This window comes from Podarcis cretensis (assembly GCF_951804945.1).
Source record: "Podarcis cretensis genome assembly, chromosome: 1".
In the NCBI taxonomy this organism is placed as follows: Eukaryota; Metazoa; Chordata; class Lepidosauria; order Squamata; family Lacertidae; genus Podarcis; species Podarcis cretensis.
In genome coordinates, this window is record NC_137170.1 from 85,469,298 (window position 1) to 85,493,005 (window position 23,708).

The 23,708-nt window shown below is 40.8% G+C and overlaps 3 protein-coding genes across 3 annotated transcripts; all 3 read right to left on the reverse strand.

Moving 5' to 3' along the window:
* Positions 1–6,844: 6,844 nt before the first annotated feature.
* LOC307214923 (olfactory receptor 5V1-like) lies at positions 6,845–7,780 on the reverse strand (the record flags this gene model as incomplete). Its single annotated transcript, XM_079974018.1, has 1 exon — positions 6,845–7,780. The coding sequence occupies one exon, from the start codon at positions 7,778–7,780 to the stop codon at positions 6,845–6,847; it is 936 nt and encodes a 311-aa protein (XP_079830144.1).
* Positions 7,781–13,363: 5,583 nt separating this feature from the next.
* On the reverse strand, positions 13,364–14,299 carry LOC307215000 (olfactory receptor 5V1-like; the record flags this gene model as incomplete). The annotated part of the gene is made up of 1 exon (XM_079974128.1): positions 13,364–14,299. The coding sequence occupies one exon, from the start codon at positions 14,297–14,299 to the stop codon at positions 13,364–13,366; it is 936 nt and encodes a 311-aa protein (XP_079830254.1).
* A 6,744-nt stretch (positions 14,300–21,043) lies between these two features.
* LOC307214974 (olfactory receptor 5V1-like) lies at positions 21,044–21,979 on the reverse strand (the record flags this gene model as incomplete). The annotated part of the gene is made up of 1 exon (XM_079974091.1): positions 21,044–21,979. One exon carries the CDS (start codon positions 21,977–21,979, stop codon positions 21,044–21,046), a length of 936 nt encoding a protein of 311 aa, XP_079830217.1.
* Positions 21,980–23,708: the final 1,729 nt, after the last annotated feature.

Below are 23,708 nucleotides of genomic sequence, written 5' to 3' on the forward strand. Positions count from 1 at the left end.
CTTCCTGCCAATCAAATTAATCAATTAGAATATCTAAAATACACACAGAGAGAAAGTAGATTTGTTAAAGGTGTTGGAAGAGAAAGAGCAGGGATCATTCAATTTGTAACCCAAGGGTTAATTCCATCATTAGTAAGACAGCCAACCAAGAGGAGAGATGAAGGTGTTTTTTGCAATGAATCAGAATGCTGTGATCGTTACTGAGTTCTGATTTGCTGTGCTGTTCTGAATGAGTTTTCCCCCTGTGTAGTTGTGTGTCTCCTTGGCATGTACTAGGCCTGAATGAAGAAACCTTTGCTTATTTCTCCTCATATTATATACTGCTCTTGTTCAGTTTACTAAGTGAAGTATTCTCAGTTTCTCTTCTTTCCAGATACTACTTCTGTTACTCAAGTGACTCTGCTAACAATAAGTAGGTCTATATCTTCCTACATACAAAAAAAGTAACACTGTTGTCATGCTGTGGTTCACATGGTGGCCACACCAACTCCTGCATGATGACACAAGGACAGGCAGGTGAGTGAGTGAGTGAGTGAGTGAGTGAGTGAGCAGTAAGATGGTCCAAGTGAGCTTCTTAAAAAAGGATGAGAGGCACTGTCTGTAAAATGTGACTGCAGCAAGGTTTAATGGAGAGGGGAGGCTTCAACAGTTTGGCAAATAGCTCTGAAGCAGCTACCTCCTCTGTTAAACCTTGATGCTTTAAAGGTGGGAAACCACACTCTCTAAAGCACCTCCAACCAGCCCTCCTTAAAAAGGGGTTAGGCCAGGTGTGGAGGTAGGAGTTTGCAAAGGGGTTAGTAGGTAAACGGGCTTGGTGAGCAGGAGTGTATAACAGATAGACCATTTGACTTTTAATCACATAGAACTTGTACCATACCTGTATCCCTGCCACAAACACGGCTACCAAGCAGGCCAAGAGGAACTGGCAGCTGAGTGGAAGAGAGTTGCCAAAATATCAATACAGATTCCATTGAACATTGTTTGAAACAAGGTCATATTTACTTTTCACTGTGAAATGATTTGCCATCTTGGCTGTCTCTTAGTGCAGACCCAGTTCATCATCCCTGAGCTTCCACACCCACCACCCACCATGAACCACCACGGGCAGTGTTGATATTCCTTTTTACTCTCCTTTCAGAGGGATATTTTTTAAAAAAGAAATTTCCCTCTCATTTATACCATTTGGGAAAAAGTACAAACACTAACTTCAAGGGAGGTGTTGGTTGCAGAGCATTGGATGCAGGGGATCTGAAACCACCCCTTACCCACCCCCAGTAAAACCCCAGAAGGCCCCATTTGTTCCCTCACCACTTTCAGAGCACCAACAGCAATAGCAAGAGATCTTGCCACTGTTTCTGCAGACCCTCCAAGTGTCCCTATTTTCCAGAGACATTCCCAGATTTACAGAAGCCGTCCCAGTTTCTTATTGGATCCCAGAATGTCCCGCTTTTCCTTAGGATGTCCCTGTCTTCATCAGAGAAATGTTGGAGGGTTTGGAGCTATGCAGCCCCCAAGCCAAGGAGATAAATAGCTATACAACCTTTAGAAGACATTGGAATACAGTCCTGTATAGAGAAGTTTCTTAATATTTAATGTTTTATTATGTTTTTATATATGTTGGAAGCTATCCAGTCAGTTGGGCAGGACATTATTATTATTATTATTATTATTATTATTATTATTAGTGCCCCAGTTTTCATCGGAGAAATGTTGGAGGGTATGCTTCTGAAGGGAGACCTCCCTGATCCCTCTCCACTGAAATATCTCTCTTTCTCTGATCATGCAGAGGAAGATCTGCACAATCCTATGGCATAGGAATGCAGACTTGATGAAAATACTTAAATAATATAAACTGTATCATATACTATGTAATGCAAATTATTCTATTCAAAATTTTAGAGACCACTGGAATGATGGGTAATACATTAGTACCAAAGCCTGAAAGATATTTCTAAATTGCAGGCGTTTGAACAAGGTGACTATTGGGGTCCTTTTCAACTCTACAATTGTTTGATTCTATGTTATATATATACTGCACCACATCTTGCTTTTAGCATTTAACAGCTATATTTATTAACTTTAATAATAATAATAATAATAATAATAATAATAATAATAATAATAATAAATTTTATTTATATCCCGCCCTCCCCAGCCGAAGCCGGGCTCAGGGCGGCTAACAACATTAAAACAGTGTGACATTATCAAATATACTAGTTTGACCTGCAACACAATGTTGCAATGTCCAGCCATAGCATTCTATTCACTCCTTTCTATCTCCACCTTACCCTAGACAGCAAGTTAGCATTTCATGCTCACTGAGCAGGCTGTTTGATGGTTACCGACCTCCTAAAGCTTTTTGCCCTGAAAATGTTGCCCAGTTCTGCAAAATTCAAGGATTCCTACATCAGCTGATACAGTGGAACCTCAGTTGTCGAATGTAAACTGTTCCGGAAGACCATTCAACTTCTGAAACGTTTGACAACTGAGGCTCAATGGGCTGTCAGCAATTTCCATTGAGAAAATTGAAAAACACACAGTGGAAGCCATTCAACTTCCGTGGCATGTTAGAAAAAGGAAGCATTTACTTCCGGGTTTTCAGCATTCGGGTTCCGAAACATTCGGCTTCCGAGACACTCGAAAAATGAGGTTCCACTGTATATGCCAAAGATACTATCACTTTTGGACTGCCGTCACTAAACCTACAGTATACATTCTCACAAATAGATTTAAATCTTGGGTAATGACAACACTATATTCAAAGCTACTAACAATTACTAAACCTACCATATATCTATACATTCCCACCAATGTTTCCATTATACAGATAGGGGACTTTTAATTATGAAATGGAAACTTGCCCAACATTATCAACTGATGTCTCAGTGAGTTCTGATCTTTGATCTTTAGTACACTGAATGAATACAATATAAATCCAATTTTTTAAAAAAACAGCACTACAGACCTAAAATGTTTGACTGCCTAAGATTGCCAGTATAATGAAATTCACCCACTTGCCTTTCTTGCTTTCCTTGCAATCTGTAGCACCACAGTAGGAGAGGGCAATGTGAAGAACTTATGTGGAGTCAAGAGAAATGTACATCTTCTGAAGTATAATATAAGAAATATTGCCACTGCCATTTGGCAAAAGGGGAAAGCCTTCTCCCCCCCTCCACTCCCGCTTTTGCCATGGGGAGAGCTGGCATTAAGGTGAAGTGTCTACATTGGGACAAGTGTCTCTGGGGCATCTTGCTGTTCCTGACTTGAAGTTGCAAGTGAAAAAACTTACTTGGCCCAAATCCTATGACTCTGATCCAGGGTAGCTGAGTTCTCCCAAAGTTATGGCAAATTCAAGAAGACTTAATTTAGTGATTCCATGATTTAAGGAAGGAAGGAAGGATGGAATAGTTTTTTGAGAGTGTTTGGTGTTTTTAATATTATGATTTCAATTTCTAGTCTGGCCATTATTCTATTAATGATACCAGGACAGCTTACAACATAAAACATGAATTCCATTAAAACAAAAGCAAAACATTCACATATAAAATTACAACCTATATAGTACATCAGATGGAATACCAGCAATTTACAGCTAGTCACATCAAGTCAAGTCCCTACAGAAACCTGACAAAGTGGTGCTGAAAAGTAGACACCTATGTCACCAGATGTATCTGAGGGCGGGGAGATACAGTGATACCTTGGGTTACATACGCTTCAGGTTACATACGCTTCAGGTTACAGACTCCACTAACCCAGAAATAGTACCTCGGGTTAAGCACTTTGCTTCAGGATGAGAACAGAAATCGTGCAGCAGCAGCGGCGCGGCGGCGGCAGAAGGCCCCATTAGCTAAAGTGGTGCTTCAGGTTAAGAACAGTTTCAGGTTAAGAACGGACCTCCAGAATGAATTAAGTACTTAACCCGAGGTACCACTGTATAAACATGGTGCCACCACAAGTTGCTTGCTTCACATCTCGACATGAATATAAAGAGAGGTATTGGTTATCATCGTTAAAAAGAATTCAAAGGATAGGTACATGGAAAACAACCTTCCACTGAGCTATGCCACTGACTCGTCTTGTTCAGTAGCAGGTACACTGACTGCCCCTGGTTTCAGGCAGGATATTTTCCAAATGCCTACTTGGAGGTGCCAGGGATTGAACCTGGGATCATGTGCAAGCAAAGCATGGGCTACCAGGCAAAAATTTCCTCTATAACCTGGCCTTTGGTCTTTAACTATTGGTGGCCATTTAGAAGTGGGTGGTATGTTGTTAATGTATTTCTTTTTCCTCTTGGTTTTAATGTATCTATATGAGAGGGTTCCTGTCTGTTTGTTTGGTTGCAAGTTGCTAACAAATTTTATAAATAACAACAACAACAACTTCACTTTTAAAATATACATAGTGGTTCATAGTTTTTCCAAGAGCAATGTCTTCCCATTCTTTTTGTGTGGGAGAAGAAGATGGAGCTGTTTAAGTATACTTTTATAACTCTGTTAGGATACACATTTTACAGAGAAACATAAGCAAGAGAGATACTGCCTCAAGGAACGTACAATCTAGAGGCAGGTGGGTTGTGGAACAGGGGCTACAATAGCAGAAGGGATTACATAAATTGAGAGTAAAAGAGAAACAAAGGAAGAAATGGAGCAAATGCATTTTATGCATGTTTACACTGCAACCCTCAGGAGTAACTCCAACTGTGTTCATGTGTAATTACTCTCAGGCAAGGCTGCTACAGTTAGTGTGGACAGGTTGAAGATCCTGAATCCAAACGTTCTTGTTGCAAGGAGCTTGAACCATCAGTACTCACAAATAGTGGAGCCTGTTGTTGTTGTTGCTGCTGCTGCTGCTGCTGTTACGCCAGATGTAATGTTGTGCACTAGTGTGAACCCACAAATGCACAATTAACCCACTCAAGCTTCATTGCAAACAAATCAGAGCAGCAAAAACAGTCATGGTGTCAAAACTTTACCCTATATCAAAACAAAAGGCTCTTTAAAAGATGTCCTGTGGAAACTGAGGAGGATATCAACCAGATTTTATTTCCTTTCAATTGATCAGTCGAATATTAGTCAAGAATGTGATTAGAAGCCAAACATATTATGAGAGTACTGAAGGACAGAAAAAAGAGAATTTAGCCACTTCATGAAAATGTTTGGAGGTGAAATGCTTTGACAAAGGCCCTCTTAACATCCTTATTCCTCAGACTGTAGATCATAGGGTTTAGCATGGGAGTAACAACCCCATACAACATGGAAACAATTCTGTCCCATTTGGGTGAATAGCTGGAGGTGGGGCAAACATAGGTGGCAATGGTGGTCCCATAAAACAGGAAAACCACAGTCAGGTGGGAACCACAGGTAGAAAAGGCTTTGCGCCTTCCCTCAGCAGGCTGCATGCACAAGATAGTAGAGATGATATAGACATAAGAGATCAGTGTAACCAAGAAAGCACCACCTCCTAAAATGACAGCCACAAGTTTGCATATCCCGAATGATACGTAACCAGAGGTGCTCGCAAGTAGAGGTACCACTGTATTGTACTTCACCAGATCTTAACCTATTACAGTATTTGTAAGAATGGACTCCAAATATCATTAAATTTGTCCATGGCAAGTCTGCGTTTATATGCAAGTTGTTCATATACTGTGAGTTTGTGGAAGTCTTCAATCCCTGTAGAAGGGAGCCACATTTTTATTTTTCCAATTAATCAGTCTTTTTGCTGTGGTAAGGGCACGAAGAGTCCACTCATATTGTCCCTTTGTAAGGTTCCATGTGCTGTGTATATAATTCAAAAGGATATTCTGCTCTGTAAATGTAAGGTTTTCCATACAGTTCTGATAGTTTCAGTTACCTTCTGCCAAAAATATTTCAATATAGGACAATGAAAAAACATGTTTTATTTAATGTTGTCTATGCAAATACAAAATTAGTATTGTTTAAACGGTTGAACCAAAAAGGTTATTTCCTATTAACATCAACTCCAATTTGGACCAGGTTATAGTATATCCACAGATATTGCCAAAAACATCTATGGTTTGCAGTAATATTGGAACAGAACTGTGAGGTTTTGTGATGAACAGAATAATATCATCTGCAAACATTATCAATTTGTATTAAGAAGATTGAGTTGTTTAGGTATACTTTTATAACTCTATTAGGATACATGACACTTTTCAGAGAAACATGAGCAAGAGTGGTGCTGAGTCAAGGAGCATACAGTCTAGATGCAGATGAGTTACAGCATAGGGGCTACAGTGCCAGGGGGAATTACATATAGTGAGAGTAAAAGATAAACAAAGGAAGAATTGGAGCAAATATCTTTTATAAAATGTTTACACTCAGAAGTAACTCCCACTGCATTCAGGTGGACTTACTCTCAGGACTACATGAAGACAAATTGAAGCTCCTGATTCCAGAATTCCTTGAGGCAAGGAGTTTGAACCATCGGTACTCACAAATATTAAGGCCTGTTGTTGTTGCTGCTGCTGTTGTTACTGCAGGTGTAAGACTGTGAACTAGTGTGAACCCACAAATGTACAACTAACACCATGGAATCTTCAGTGAAAACTAATTTGAACACCAAAAACAGTCATGGCTTTAGACTTATATTCTTTATGAAAACAACAGTTTAAATGCCCAGGATAAACCCTTTTAAAGGCTGTGTATTCTACTCCCTTAAAATATGTCCTGTGGAAACTGAGAAAAATCTGGACCTGGGCTGATATCAAGACTTAATTTGCTTTCCCTCTCAAAGGATCAATCAAGTATTAGTCAAGAATGTGCTCAGAAGTCCAACATATTCTGAGAGTGTTGAAGGATAGGAAAGACAGAACCTAACCATTTCATGAAAATATTTTAAGGCTGAGGGCTTTGACCAAGGCTCTCTTAACGTCTTTGTTCCTCAGGCTGTAGATCATAGGGTTTAGCATAGGAGTAACAATCCCATACAACATGGAAATAATTCTGTCCTGTTTGGGTGAATAGCTGGAGGTGGGGCGAACATAGGTGGCAATGGTGGTCCCATAAAACAGGAAAACAACAGTCAAGTGGGAACCACAGGTGGAAAAGGCTTTGCGCCTTCCCTCAGCAGACTGCATGTGCAGGATAGTAGAGATGATATAGATGTAAGATATCAGAGTGACCAGGAATGCACCACCTCCTAAAATGCCACCCACAAGAAGAGCAGCCAGTTCTGGGAGGTAGGTAGAGGAGCAAGAGGCAGCCATTAACGGTGGGATATCACAGTAATATTGATGAATTTTATAGGGCTCACAGAAGGATAATGTAGAGGTCAATGAAGTATGAATCATGGAACTGATGAAGCCGGTTAGCCAGGTCCCTGCAGCCAGCTGAACACACAGCCTTTTTGTCATGATGTTTGTGTAGTGCAAGGGACTGCAGATAGCCACATAGCGGTCATACGCCATCACTGAGAGTAATAAAATTTCAGTGCCCACAGCATCAATCAGAAAGAAGAGTTGTAATACACAACCAACAAATGATATTGACTTGTCCTCTGACAAGAAGACCTGGAGCATCTTGGGCACAGTGACAGTTGGACAAAGGACATCCAGGAAAGACAGGTTGCTGATGAAGAAGTACATGGGGGTCTGGAGGTGAACATCCGTAGCTATTGCCATGAGGATTGATCCATTCCCGGCCAGAGTGATCAAGTAAATCAGCAGAATTGCTACAAAGAGGAAGATTTGCACTTCTGGGAGATCAGACAGCTCTGTGAAGTAAAAATCTCTTGTTTTTGTAATATTGTCTTTCTCCATTGCCACTCAATTTGCACATCTAAAGTATGGAGAAAACAAAGCAGATTTGTTAAAAGAGCAAGAGCAGGGATCATTCAGTTTGTAACTTAAGGGTAGTTCTGTTTTTAATAAGAGAGCCAGTCAGGAAGCATGGTGCCAATGCCCCACGTCTAGGGGATCGTAGGCACCTCGGTCCCCTTGGTATCAGTTTTAAGGGGGCCAGGCTCCCTCAATTTTCAGACATTTGTTGTCTTTCTTAAAACTACAAGTTTGACCTGCAACATAATGTTGCAATGTCCACCCACAGTGTTTTATTCACTCCTTTCCACAGTGAGACAGCATTGCATGGCATGCTGAGTTTGATAGTTTCCCTCCACCTAAAACATCCCACCTAAAGATGTTGTCCTCTTCTGCAAATGTCAGGGTTTCCTACATCAAATTATACCTTTTCCTGGTGTGCATGGTGCCCTTTGGGCTACATCAAGATAGCATGAATTTGCTATTAAAATATATTAATCCAGTCAATGTCCATTTGTTTTCTAATGTTAAACTTTATAAAACCAGATACAAATTATTCCAGCTTTTTCATCAGCTCTTTTCAACTGACAAAATAAGATTTTTCAAAATATTTTTCATTTAAAAATGTCATTAATTTTTCATTAAAATGCATGATGAAAGAGGAAAATCCCAATATCAATAAAACAGGTATAGTATCATCTAACAACACTACCCTCCAAAATTTCACTTCCTCTTAATACCAGACCTTTTTAGGGTAGGAGAGTTATTTGCCAAATCTGTCAATGTTTAATAGAAATAAATGGGTTGGAAATTTACATAATGATACCAGTGTATTGCAGACATACAATAATTGTTATAAACAGTAACTGAACCTACCTTATACATTCCCACAACTGAATTTTAAAACAATGGAATTGGTTTTAATACAGAGTTGAAAACTAAATGGATTTAAAAATTAAGTCATCACAACAATGTATATTGTGAAGATGATATAGTATTTCTACTGCAAAACCGAAAGCTACAGTATAAAGTCCCTTTTTACTGATAAGGGATTCAAGACTGTGACATAAAAATTTGCCCATCACCCACTGATATCATGAGTTCTGATGTCTGATCTTCAACTCTTTGAATGAATACAGTTTGCCTATCACTAAAAAATAGCACTACCTACCTAAAATGTTTGACTGCCTAAGTCTGCCAGTACAATAAAGCATCTACTTGCCTTCCTTGCTTTCCTTGTAAGTAAGAGTCTTTCCACAGTAAGAGAGGGCAATGTGAAGAATTTATGTCTCATCAGGAGAATGGTGTCATGCCTCTTCTGAACTAAAATTAAATAAACATTGCCTCTGAATTGAGTCAAAGGAGCAAAGTATCGTATTATTTTTCCTTTGGTATAGCAGTGTGGGTGAATGGTATTGAGACAAAGTGTCTATATTGGGACAAAAGTCTCTGAGGAATCCAGCAGTCCCTGAGTTGAAGTCTCAGAAGTGTGCAAATTCATTTGGCCAAAAGGTATTTTATATGCAATAGCCCTGATCCATAGAAGATGGGTTGTGCCCAAGTTCAGGTGAACTCAATGGAATTTACTTTAACCTTGAAATCTCATTATCAAGCAAGAATATTTTAAAAAAAATGTGGAGTCAAGACAAATGCTGGCATATGTCTGTGAGCACCTAGAAAGTCTGTGAGCACCTAGAAAGGAATGCTGTGATCACCAATAGTCAGCATGGATTTCTGAAAAATAAGTCATGTCAGACTAAACTGATCTCATTTTGACAGAATTACAACCCTGGTAGATGAAGGGAACACAGTGGATGTAGCCTACCTTGATTTCAGCAAGGCATTTCACAAGGTGCCCAATGATATTCTTGTAAAGAAGCTGGTAAAATGCGGTCTTGACTATGCTACCACTCAGTGGATTTGTAACTGGCTGACTGACCGAACCCCAATGGTTCCTCTTCATCCTGGACAAGAGTGACTAGTGGGGTGCCACAGGGTTCTGTCTTGGGCCCGGTCTTATTCAACATCTTTATCAACGACTTGAATGATGGACTCAAGGACATCCTGATCAAATTTGCAGATGACACCAAACTGGGAGGTGTGGCTAACACCCCAGAGGACAGGATCACACTTCAAAACGACCTTGACAGATTAGAGACCTGGGCCAAAACAAACAAGATGAATTTTAACAGGGAGAAATGTAAAGTATTGCACTTGGGCAAAAAAAATGAGAGGCACAAATACAAGATGGGTGACACCTGGCTTGAGAGCAGTACATGTGAAAAGGATCTAGGAGTCTTGGTTGACCACAAACTTGACATGAGCCAGCAGTGTGATGCGGCAGCTAAAAAAGCCAATGCAATTCTGGGCTGCATCAATAGGAGTATAGCATCTAGATCAAGGGAAGTAATAGTGCCACTGTATTCTGCTCTGGTCAGACCTCACCTGGAGTATTGTGTCCAGTTCTGGGCACCGCAGTTCAAGAAGGACACTGACAAACTGGAACGTGTCCAGAGGAGGGCAACCAAAATGGTCAAAGGCCTGGAAACGATGCCTTATGAGGAACGGCTAAGGGAGCTGGGCATGTTTAGCCTGGAGAAGAGGAGGTTAAGGGGTGATATGATAGCCATGTTCAAATATATAAAAGGATGTCACATAGAGGAGGGAGAAAGGTTGTTTTCTGCTGCTCCAGAGAAGCGGACACGGAGCAATGGTTCCAAACTACAAGAAAAAAGATTCCACCTAAACATTAGGAAGAACTTCCTGACAGTAAGAGCTGTTCGACAGTGGAATTTGCTGCCAAGGAGTGTGGTGAAGTCTCCTTCTTTGGAGGTCTTTAAGCAGAGGCTTCACAACCATATGTCAGGAGTGCTCTGATGGTGTTTCCTGCTTGGCAGGGGGTTGGACTCGATGACCCTTGTGGTCTCTTCCAACTCTATGATTCTATGATTCTATGATTCTATGTTTTCTGAAGTAAAGTTTAAAAAACACTACATCTGCCGTGAGAGGAAATGGCACCAAGAGAAAGTGGCTACATTTGGACAAAGGTCTCAAAGGAATACTGCATTTGCTGACTTGAAGACTCATACGCGCAAAAGCTCTTTTGGCCAAAAGGAATACAATGGTCTTGATCATGGGCTTAGCCAGGATTTTTGTTTTGGGTGGGGCAGGCTTTTGTTGGGGGACAGAACCTCAGTTAGCTATATAATTTTATTGATTTTTATTGATGGGGGGGCAGCTGCCCCTCCCTGCCCATGCTCCTGATCCAGAGAAAAGAAATGTTAGTCCTATGTTCTGGAGAACTCAAGCAAACTTTATTTAACCATAAAATCTCATTGATTTCTATGAAGTTCAAGGGCAGCAGATTTACTTGGGACCAAACCTGGTTTAAAAGGCTTTTTTATAAACTGCATCTTGCATTCCTGTTATCTTCCATTTGCGAGGCCACCCAGAAGAATCTAGATATGGTGGTGTGCACTGTTAACTATCCAGCTATTAGAAAGTCACAAATAGGGAGAAAGATGGTATCTCAAATAGCTTGCCAGGATTGATCTTCCTGTTATCAACACACAGACGGAACCAGCATTAGTCAGCAAAATCAATATCATCTTCAACATGCCAATGCCTTCAGTATGAGTAGATGTCAGGGAGTGTTGATAACAAATGAGTGTAGTTAATTAACTAGAAGATTTATTGCAAAAACAGAGTTCACTGGAGCGGCGATCACAGCTGTCCATCTATAAATCAAAGATGTCCCTTCTAAGGAGGGTGTTTCCGGCGAGACCAGAAACAGCTCAACTTCCTCTTGTGATGTATTCTGTTTTGCAGACCCCCTTATGCCCCTGGACCTTGGACTAAGGGGGTCAGCTCCCCCTTGGACTAAGGGGGTCAGCTCCCTTCCTCATTCTCTGAAACAGTACTACCGTGGTCCTTCACGCTCTCTGAGCTGCTTTCATTTCTAGCCCCTGCATTTTGTCCTTCACAAGTGCGCTGGCAAGCTGCCAGCTGACTCTCTGCAACTCGGCTATCAGTTTACATTCCTAAGGGCAGGAAAGTTGACTTTCGGTTATAATCATCCTGTCTTGTAGTTAACTCTCCCTCTCTCTTCCTGGTTACGTCCTTCACTGGGAGCTGGCTGCAAACTTTCCCTGGGGGCTGGCTCATTCATGACAGTTGATGAGGGCTAAGGAGCCTTTCTTGGGACGCGGGTGGCGCTGTGGGTTAAACCACAGAGCTTAGGACTTGCCGATCAGAAGGTCGGCGGTTCGAATCCCTACAACGGGGTGAGCTCCAGTTGCTCGGTCCCTGCTCCTGCCAACCTAGCAGTTTGAAAGCACGTCAAAGTGCAAGTAGATAAATAGGTACCGCTCCGGCGGGAAGGTAAACGGCGTTTCCGTGCGCTGCTCTGGTTCGCCAGAATCGGCTTAGTCATACTGGCCACATGACCTGGAAGCTGTACGCCAGCTCCCTCGGCCAATAAAGAGAGATGAGCGCCGCAACCCCAGAGTCGTCCGCGACTGGACCTAATGGTCAGGGGTCCCTTTACCATTAAGGAGCCTTTCTTAGCCTTATGTACTAACCTTTGCCATTAGTTTACACTCTTTGCTTTTTTATTAATCTCCAAGGCCAACTCAAACATAAGAACTGATGCTTTTCACCTAACTATTTAGGAATCCATGGTCACCCAAGAGACTTTGTTTGTCTCTGTTGAAGAAAATTTCTTCTGGAACAACACACTCACACACCTTGCATTTTACCCTTGGCTTTCCTTCATTCCTATGCTGAGGAGATTTCCATGTCACCACCATCAACCCCAACAGACCTCATCCTTGCAGAATCAGGAAATGCATTAAACTCTCTCAAGTCCACCCCTCCCTCTCCTTCCCCTGCCTTCTGCTTTGAAGCCCCATGAAATCCCCTTCTCTTGGGGGAAACGTGTTCTCTTCCTTGTCTGTTGTCTCACCCTAAAATCTCAATTCCCCCTTTCCTCACTATCCATACCCTCCCACTGCTAAAGGGTGACTGCCCAAAGTCTCTAACTTGCATTCTTGTTATTTTTGCCTTAAAACCTTCTCAGAACCCCACTCTTGAGCGCCCCCTAATTCCTGTGAATATCTCTGTTTCTCTTCTGCAAGCAAACAAGTCTAGTCACCCACCCACCCTGGTTCTAAAAGAACTTTCACCTCTTGAGCCAACATCCTCTTTCTCTGCCTTCCTTCTCCACACCCGTATTTTCAAATGAGTATCTAGGAAAATTTGAGTGTCAGGTTGGTGAGAATTGCAGACTTGTGTCCAAACTGCATAAGGTATTTACTCAAATCTAATGCGCCATCGAATCTAATGTGCACCTTTATTTTCGCAACATAATTTGGCCCCCAAGAAGTGTGCATTAGATTTCAGTAAATATGGTACTTCATAACAGGTCATTAAATGATTGTCTCCCAGTACAGGCTCATAAGAAGGAAGGAAGGAAGGAAGGAAGGAAGGAAGGAAGGAAGGAAGGAATATTGTAGTGACTTTTAGCTCAGATGTACAATGTATTTGAAGGACAATATTCAAGGACAGGGATGTTTGAACCCAATAACTTCATGAAAACCTTTTCAAGCGAAATGCTTTGACCAAGGCCCTCTTAACATCCTTATTCCTCAGACTGTAGATCATAGGGTTTAGCATAGGAGTAACAATCCCATACAACATGGAAACAATTCTGTCCTGTTTGGGCGAATAGCTGGAGGTGGGGCGAACATAGGTGGCAATGGTGGTCCCATAAAACAGGAAAACTACAGTCAGATGGGAACCACAGGTAGAAAAGGCTTTGCGCCTTCCCTCAGCAGACTGCATGCGCAAGATAGTAGAGATTATATAGACATAAGAGATCAGAGTGACCAGGAAAGCACCACCTCCTAAAATGCCAGCCACAAGGAGAGCAACCAGTTCAGGGAGGTAGGTAGAGGAGCAAGAGGCAGCCATTAGTGGTGGAATATCACAGTAATATTGGTGAATTTTATAGGGCTCACAGAAGGACAATGTAAAGGTCAATGAGGTATGAATCATGGAATTGATGAAGCCGGTTAATAAGGTCCCAGCAGCCAGCTGAACACACCGCCTTTTGGTCATGATGTTTGTGTAGTGCAAGGGACTGCAGATAGCCACGTAGCGGTCATACGCCATCACTGAGAGCAAGAAGACTTCGGTGCCCACGGCATAAATCAGAAAGAAGAGTTGTAATACACAGCCAACAAATGATATTGTCTTGTTCTCCGACATAAAGATCTGGAGCATCTTTGGCACTGTTACTGTGGGGCAAAGGACATCCAGGAAAGATAGGTTGCTGATGAAGAAGTACATGGGAGTCTGGAGGTGAACATCTGTCGCTATTGCCATGAGGATTGATCCATTCCCGGCCAGAGTGATCAAGTAAATCAGCAGAATTGCTACAAAGAGGAAGATTCGCACTTCTGGGAGATCAGACAGCTCTGTGAAGGAAAAATCTCTTGTTTCTGTGATATTGGTTTTCTCCATTGCCACTCAAATTGCATATCTAAAGTACAGAGAAAAGAAAGCAGATTTGTTAAGAGAGCAATAATAATAATATTATAATTTATTATTTATACCCTGCCCATCTGGCATGGTTTCCCCAGCCACTCTGGGCGGCTTCCAACAGAATATTAAAATACAATAGTCTGTCAAACATTAAAAGCTTCCCTAAACAGGGCTGCCTTCAGATGTCTTCTAAAAGTCTGGTAGTTGTTTTTCTCTTTGACATCTGGTGGGAGGGCGTGCCACTGCCGAGAAGGCCCTCTGCCTAGTTCCCTGTAACTTGGCTTCTTGCAGTGAGTGAACTGCCAGAAGGCCCTCGGCGCTGGACCTTAGTGTCTGGGCAAGAGCAGGGATCATTCTGCTTGTAACCTAAGGGTAGTTCTGTTATTAATAAGACAGCCAATTGGGAAGCAGGGTGCTGATGCCCCAACTCTAGGACATCTTAGGCACCTGGGTCTAGCTGATATCAATTTTAAGGGTGCCAGGCTCCTTCAATGTTCAGACATTTGTTATCTTTCTTAAAACTACATGTTTGACCTGCAACACAATGTTGCAATGTCCACCCACAGAGTTTTATTCACTCCTTTCCACAGAGAGACAGCATTTCATGGACAATTAGCATGCTGAGTTTGATAGTTTTCCTCCACCTAAACCCCCCCCCCCAAGATGTTGTCCTCTTCTGCAAATGTCAGGGTTTCCTACATTAGATGATACCATTTCCTGGTATGGGTGGTACCTTTAGCATGAATTTGCTATTAAAATATATTAATCAAGTCAATGTCAATTTGCTGCAAATGTTAAACTTTATAAAACCAGATACAAATTATTCCAGCTTTTTCATCAGCTTTTTTCAACTGACAAAATAAGATTTCTCAAAATATTAATCTATTTTTCATTAAATAATTTTGCTAATTCTTCATGAAAATACATGTTAAAAGAAGAAAATATCAGATTTAAAAAAAAACTAAAATCAATAAAACATGTATAGTGCCATCTAACAACATTACTCTCAAAAATTACACTTTCTCTTAATACCAGACCTTTTTAGGGTAAGAGAATTATCTGTCAAATCTGCCACTGTTTGATAAAAATAGGTGGATTGAAAATTTACATAATAATACCAGTGTATTGCAGACATACAATAATTGTTATAAAGCAGTAACTAAACATACATTATAAAGCAGTAACTAAACCTACCTTATACATTCCCACAACTGAATTTTAAAACAATGGAATGGGTTTTAATGCAGAGTTGAAAACGAAATGGATTTTAAAATTAAGTCATTACAACAATTTGTATTGTGAAGATGCTATGGTTTTTCTACTGCAAAACCGAAAGCTACAGTATAAAGTCCCTTTTTACTGATAAAGGATTTAAGATTGTGACATGGAAATTTGCCCATCACCCACTGATATCATGAGTTCTGATGTCTGATCTTCAGCTCATTGAAGGAATACAGTATGCCTATCACTAAAAAATAGCACTACCTAGCTAAATTGTTTGACTGCCTAAGTCTGCCAGTACAATAAACATTTACTTGCCTCCCTTGCTTTCCTTGTAGACTTGAGCACCACAGTAAGAGAGGGCAATGTGAAGAATTTATATCTCATCAGGAGAATGACAGCATGCCTCTTCTGAACTAAAATTCAATAAACATTGCCTCTGACTTGAGTCAAAGGGACAAAGTATTGTTTTTCCTTTGGCACAGTGGTTGAGGGAATGGTATCGAGACAAAGTGTCTATATTGGGACAAAAGTCTCTGAGGAATCCGGCAGTCCCTGAGTTGAAGTCTCAGAAGTGTGCAAATTCATTTGGTATTTTGAATGCAATGGCCCTGATCCATGTAAAGATGGGTTGTTCCCATGTTCTGGTGAACTCAAGGAAACTTACTTTAACCTTGAAATCTCATTGCTTTCAATGGGACTCGCACAGCTACTTTTCTCAGGAGGACAATGTCTCTTCAAAGCAATTATTTGTTTTAATTTATTTTTAATCTTTTGTTGGAAGCCGCACAGAGTGGCTGTGGAAACCCAGCCAGATGGGCGGGGTATAAATAATGAATTATTATTATTATTATTATTATTATTATTATTATTTGCTTTTTCCATGATGTTTGTGTAGCATGATGGACTGCAGATAGCAACATAGCGGTCATATGCCATCACTGCTAGCAATAAAATGTGAGTGCCCACCACATCAATCAGAAATAAGAGTTCTAACATGCAACCAACAAATGATATTGCCTTGTCGTCTGACAAGAAGACCTGGAGCATCTTTGGCACAGTGACAGTTGGACAAAGGACATCTAAAGAAGATTAATTACTGAGGAAGAGATACGTGGGGGTCTGGAGGTGAACATCTGTCCCTATGGCCAAAAGAACTGCCCCATTCCCTACCAGAGTAATCAAGTAGGTCAGCAGAATTGCCACAAAGAGGGAAATTTGCACTTCGGAAGATCAGGCAGCTCGGTGAGGTAAAAATCTATTATTTCTGTGATATCGTCTTTCTCCATCTTCCTGCCAATTAGGTCAACTGGGATATCTAAAATACAGTGGAAACAGAGTAAATTTGTTTAAAGCTTAACTACTTAACAATATATAATTTATTACCTTTCTGACTTTTATTTACATAGAGCATGATTCAATTTTTGTGTCTCCACACACCCCTCATCCACCCATGGCTACCAGCTTGGCCAGAGGGGAATGGCAACTGAGTGGGAGGGAATTGTCTAACCCTTGTTTAAAACAAGATCATATGTACTTTTCACTGTGAAATAATTTAGAATTAATATAGCAAAGCTCTACCATGAGCCACTGTGAAAAGGAAATGCCATCTTATCAACAATTTCAACAATAATCAATTTTGAAATTTAAAATACAAAATTTACGCCATATTAGGCTTCAAGCAAAACCTGACCTTTGACTGATTAACAGTCTGTGTCCTTCTTAACTCTCTTTGCAACATTACCAACTAAATGAAATATTTGAAAATGAAAAAAGGAAGGATTTGCTTATGAAATCTCAAATTTTCAGAGAGAGAAAATAGAAAGTGGTACTAAAATATCTTCAGAGATGTACAATTCATGCTTGGAATGGGAAATTAAAGATGAAGAGGTCAAGTATGTTGTGACAAAGTGGGCAAAAGATGTGAGACATAATACTCAGGTGGAAGAATGATTTAAAATTCATGGCCTGTACTTCATTTAAATGTTGGAAAGGTTAAAAAAAAGGAAAAGGAAAAGGCCATTTGGATAATCCTAGCTCAGTACAGTCCCAGCTAAAGAAGATTGGTATATTAAGGTAATGGAATAGGCTGAAATGGTTAAAATAATTGGGAAATCTAGAAATTAAGATGATAAAGACTCTCCTCCCTGAAAGAGAGGGGAGTGGTTGTGGACGGGAGCCCCCTGCCTCCAGCTCACCTGGCTGGCACTCACGCCCCCCCCCCCCCGTGGCCGTCCAACCAGGTGCCATGGGGGGGCGTGTCCAGCAGCCTTTATGCTGCAGTGCCAGCCTCCCCCCCGGCCTCATTTCTCTTTGTCGTCCTGGGCGAGTCACCCACCCTCCACTCCCTTTGAGTTAGGGCTTAGGTCATTGGCCTTGCTATGGACCTTAGGTTGGTCGCCCCGGTTGCCCGGGGGGCCTGGTAGGAGTTTTTCCATTTGGCATTAGGCTTTTTGGTTTTTTCGCCTACCTTGTAGCAATCGTCACAACTTTTTGGTGGTATTGGTGGGTAGGTTAGGCATTGGAATAATGTGTTGTGGTGTGTTGAAGTGCTAGGTGTGGCCATCGCCTATGCCTTCAATTTCTAGGGGTATTCCGTTAATGGAATCTGGCGGTCGTGTATTCCGTCCGAAGCCTGCTTGGCGGGAGGCCATGGCACGACCCTCGGTGACATCAGGGGTGAGCCTATAGTTGGATTAGCATCAACAGGTGATGAACCCCTGGTGAATAAACCCACTTGTTTCGCGATCCAATGCCTAAGCCAATACCTTTTCATTGCTGTAATCAATAAAGTTGTGGCCTTTTCTAGCCCATTAACCTTATATCACGTGTCCCTGTGTCTTCATTTTACTTCGCGGGGGTCGGGTCCTCGAACCACAACAATATATAGAAGTATGGGAAATATTTATTGTATACACACAAAAGCAATGCGCATAAGTAAATACATTAGCAGGATTTTGGAAAGCACTTGTAACATGTTAGAAAATGTATTAAAAATGGAAGAAAATAGAAGTTAAGATTTTTTGGATGTGCCTAAATGAAAATAATAAAATTGAACCTAGGGTGGGGATGGAGGGAAGTCAAGGGATTAAAGTAATCCCAAACTAAGGATTTAATATGATTTTTTTTAAAAAAAAACAACAACCCAAAAACAGTATTGTATGTGTGTGTTGTTGTTGCTGTTATTCAGTTTTGCTGGGGGGGGGGGTCTTTTCTTTCAATGAAATGTTTTTGTTTTTTGTAAAAAGTTAATAAAAATATTACAATTTTTTAAAAAAAACAGTCTGTGTCTTTGGTGGCAAAGAATCTTGGTGGGATGCAACTGAGTTATTGTATGCATAGAATGAAGTCCACTCATGCCACATCTCCTTCCACCTTGTGCACCCAGTAATCCCTCAATCTGCTGTAGAGGGTTGGGAGAAAACCCAGAGCAGGGAGCAAGAGGAGTGCACGGCAGAAAAGAGGGGGGAAGGTCCTATTGTGCAGGTGGACCTCGTTCCCCTGCTCACGGGCCACTTTGCACTACACTGATTCTACCCACTATGTTTCTTCAACTGCGATCACAAAACCAATGGTATACATCCCTCCAAATGGATTTAAAACTTAGGTAGTGGGTTTTAACTCAACTAAATACATTTAAAAATTAGATCATGGCAACAATATATTGTGAATATGCTAAAAAGATTTTTTTACTGCAAAACCTAAACCTACAATATGCATTTCCATTTTACAGATAAGGAATTTAAGATTGTGAAAAGGAAACTTGCAAAAGATCATCAACTAAGATCATGACTTCTGATCTCTGATTGTTAGTTTGTGGAATTAATACAATAAGTGTATGAGTAAGAAACAGCACTGCAAACGGAAGCCCTTGCCTTTCTTGCTTTCCAAGTAATCTGTAACACAACATTATCAAGCAAGACGATTAAGAAAAAAGTGGAGTCAAGAGAAATGCTGGCATATGTTTTCTGAAGTAAAGTTTAAAAAACACTGCATCTGCCATGAGAAGAAATGGCACCAAGAGAAAGTGGCTACATTTGGACAAAGGGCTCAAAGGAATCTTGCAGTTGCTGACTTGAAGATCCATACGCGCAAAAGCTCTTTTGGCCAAAAGGAATACAATGGTCTTGATCATGAGCGTGGCCCTGATTTTTTTGGGGGGTGGGGCAAGCCTTTTGTTGGGGGGTAGAAACTCAGTTAGCTATGTATTTTTTATTGATTTTTATTGATTTGGGGGGGAGCAGCTGCCACTCAATGCCCCTCCCTGCCCATGTTCCTGATCCAGGCAAAAAAAATGTTAGTCCCATGTTCTGGTGAATTCAAGCAGACTTTATTTAAGCATTAAAATCTCATTGATTTCTATGAGGATCAAGGGCAGCAAATTTGCTCAGGACCAAACCTGGTTTAAAAGGCTCTTTTATAAACAGCATCTTGTATTCCCGTTATCTTCCATTTGAGAGGCCACCCAGAAGAATCTAGATATGGTGGTGTGCGCTGTTAAATATCTAGCTATTAGAAAGTCACAAATAGGGGCAAAGAAGATGGTATCTCAAATAGCTTGCCAGGATTGATCTTCCTGTTATCAACACACAGACGGAACCAGCATTAGTGAGCAAAATCAATATCAACTTCAACATGCTAATGCCTTCAATATAAGTAGATGAGGCCTGAAAAGCCTTTCTTAGCCTTAAGTACAAACCTTTCCATTAGACACTTTGCTTTTTTGTTAATCTTCAAGCCCAATTCAAACATAAGAACTGATGCTTTTCACCTAACTATCTAGGAATCCATGGTCACCCAAGAGACTTTGTTCGTCTCTGTAGAAGAACATTTCTTGTGGAACAACAAACTCACACACCTTGCATTTTACCCTTGGCTTTCCCTCATTCCTATGCTGAGGAGATTTCCATGTCACCACCATCAACCCCAACAGACCTCATCCTTGCAGAATCAGGAAATGCATTAAACTCTCTCAAGTCCACCCCTCCCTCTCCTTCCCCTGCCTTCTGCTTTGAAGCCCCATGAAGTCCCCTTCTCTTGGGAAAATGTGTTCTCTTCCTTGTCTGTTGTCTCACCCTAAAATCTCAATTCCCCTTTTCCTCACTATCCATACCCTTCCACTGCAAAAGGGTGACTGCCCCAAAATCTCTAACCTGCATTCTTGCAATTTTTGCCTTAAAACATTCTCAGATCCCCAAACAGCGTACAGTGTCCAAACTGCAAATGGAATTTACTCAAATCGAATTCACCATTAAATCTAATGCGCACCTTAATATTCACAATATAATTTGGCCCAAAAGAAATGAGCATTAGATTTCCGTAAATGTGGTACTTCATAACAGGTCATTAAATGATAGTCTTCCAGTACAGGCTCATAGGAAGGAAGGAAGGAAGGAAGGAAGGAAGGAAGGAAGGAAGGAATATTGTAGTGACTTTTAGCTCAGATGTACAATGTATTTGAAGGACAATATTCAAGGACAGGGATGTTTGAACCCAATAACTTCATGAAAACCTTTTCAGGTGAAATGCTTTGACCAAGGCCCTCTTAACATCCTTATTCCTCAGGCTATAAATCATAGGGTTTAGCATAGGAGTAACAATCCCATACAACATGGAAATAATTCTGTCCTGTTTGGGTGAATAGCTGGAGGTGGGGCGAACATAGGTGGCAATGGTGGTCCCATAAAACAGGAAAACTACAGTCAGATGGGAACCACAGGTAGAAAAGGCTTTGCGCCTTCCCTCAGCAGACTGCATGCGCAAGATAGTAGAGATTATATAGACATAAGATATCAGAGTGACCAGGAATGCACCACTTCCTAAAATGCCAGCCACAAGCAGGAGAACCAGTTCTGGGAGGTAGGTAGAGGAGCAAGAGGCAGCCATTAGTGGTGGGATATCACAGTAATATTGGTTAATTTTATAGGGCTCACAGAAGGATAATGTAAAGGTCAATGAGGTATGAATCAGGGGATTGATGAAGCCGGTTAGCCAGGTCCCTGCAGCCAGCTGAACACACAGCCTTTTTGTCATGATGTTTGTGTAGTGCAAGGGACTGCAGATAGCCACATAGCGGTCATACGCCATCACTGAGAGTAATAAAATTTCAGTGCCCACAGCATCAATCAGAAAGAAGAGTTGTAATACACAGCCAACAAATGATATTGACTTGTCCTCTGACAAGAAGACCTGGAGCATCTTAGGCACAGTGACAGTTGGACAAAGGACATCCAGGAAAGACAGGTTGCTGATGAAGAAGTACATGGGGGTCTGGAGGTGAACATCCGTCGCTATTGCCATGAGGATTGATCCATTCCCAGCCAGAGTGATCAAGTAAATCAGCAGAATCGCTACAAAGAGGAAGATTCGCACTTCTGGGAGATCAGACAGCTCTGTGAAGTAAAAATCTCTTGTTTTTGTAATATTGTCTTTCTCCATTGCCACTCAAATTGCATATCTAAAGCACGGAGAAAAGAAAAGCAGATTTGTTAAAAGAGCAAGAGCAGGGATCATTCAGTTTGTAATCTAAGGGTAGTTCTGTTATTAATAAGACAACCAGTCAGTTCTATACACTCCTTTCCAAAGTGATACAGCATTTCATGGCATGCTGAGTTTGATAGTTTCCCTCCACCTAAAACTTCCCAGCTAAAAATGTTGTCCTCTTCTGCAAATGTCAGGGTTTCCTACATCAGATGATACCTTTTCCTGGTACCTTTTTGGCTACATAAAGACAACATGAATTTGCTATTAAAATATATTAATCAAGTCAATGTCAATTTGCTGCAAATGTTAAACTTTATAAAACCAGATACAAATTATTTCAGCTTTTTCATCAGCTATTTTCAACTGACAAATAAGATTCATCAAAATCTTATTCCATTTTTCATTAGAATATTTCATTACTTTTTCTTTCAAATACATGTTGAAAGAAGAAGATATCAGATTCTTGTTTAAAAAACCTAAAATCCATAAAACATGTATAGTGGCATCTAACAACATTACCCTCCAAAATTACACTTTCTCTTAATACCAGATTGGGGGGGGGGGGGGGTTAGAGAATTACCTGCCAGATCTGCCACTGTTTGATAAAAATAAATGGATTGAAAATATACATAATGATAACAGTGTATTGCAGACATACCATAATTGTTATAAAACAGTAACTAAACCTACATTATACATTCCCACAACTGAATATTGAATCAGTGGAATGGGTTTTAATACAGATTTTAAAACGAAATGGATTTAAAAATTAAGTCATCACAACAAGGTATATTGTGAGGATGATATGGTATTTCTACTGCAAAACCGAAAGCTACAGTACAGTACTTCCTCAGGTTACAGATGCTTCAGGTTATAGACTCCGCTTACTCAGAAATAGTACCTCGGGTTAAGAACTTTGATTCTGGATTAGAACAGAAATTGCAAGGTGACAGCGCAGCAGAAGCAGGAGGCCCCATTAGCTAAAGTGGTGCTTCAGGTTCAGAACAGTTTCAGGTTAAGAACGGACCTCCAGAATGAATTAAGTTCTTAACCTGAGGTACCACTGTATAAAGTCCCTTCTTACTGATAAGGGATTCAAGATTGTGACATGGAAATTTGCCCAGCACCCACTGATATCATGAGTTCTGATGTCTGATCTTCAGCTCATTGAAGGAATACAGTATGCCTATCACTAAAAAATAGCACTACCTACCTAAAATGTTTGACTGCCTAAGTCTGCCAGTACAATAAAGCATCTACTTGCCTTCTTTTCTTTCCTTTCCTTGTAGACTTGAGCACCACAGGAAGAGAGCACAATGTGAAGAAAGTATGTCTCATCAGGAAAAATGATAGCATGCCTCTTCTGAACTAAAATTAAATAAACATTGCCTCTGACTTGAGTCAAAGGGGCAAAGTACCGTATTATTTTTCCTTTGGCACAGCAGTGTGGGTGAATGGTATCAAGACAAAGTGTCTATATTGGGACAAAAGTCTCTGAGGAATCTGGCAGTCCCTGAGTTGAAGTCTCAGAAGTGTGCAAATTCATTCTGCCAAAAGGTATTTTAAATGCAATGGCCCTGATCCATGGAAGATGGGTTGTGCCCAAGTTCTGGTGAACTCAAGGAAACTTACTTTAACCTTGAAGTCTCTTTGCTTTCAAAGGGACTCACACAGCTACTTTTCT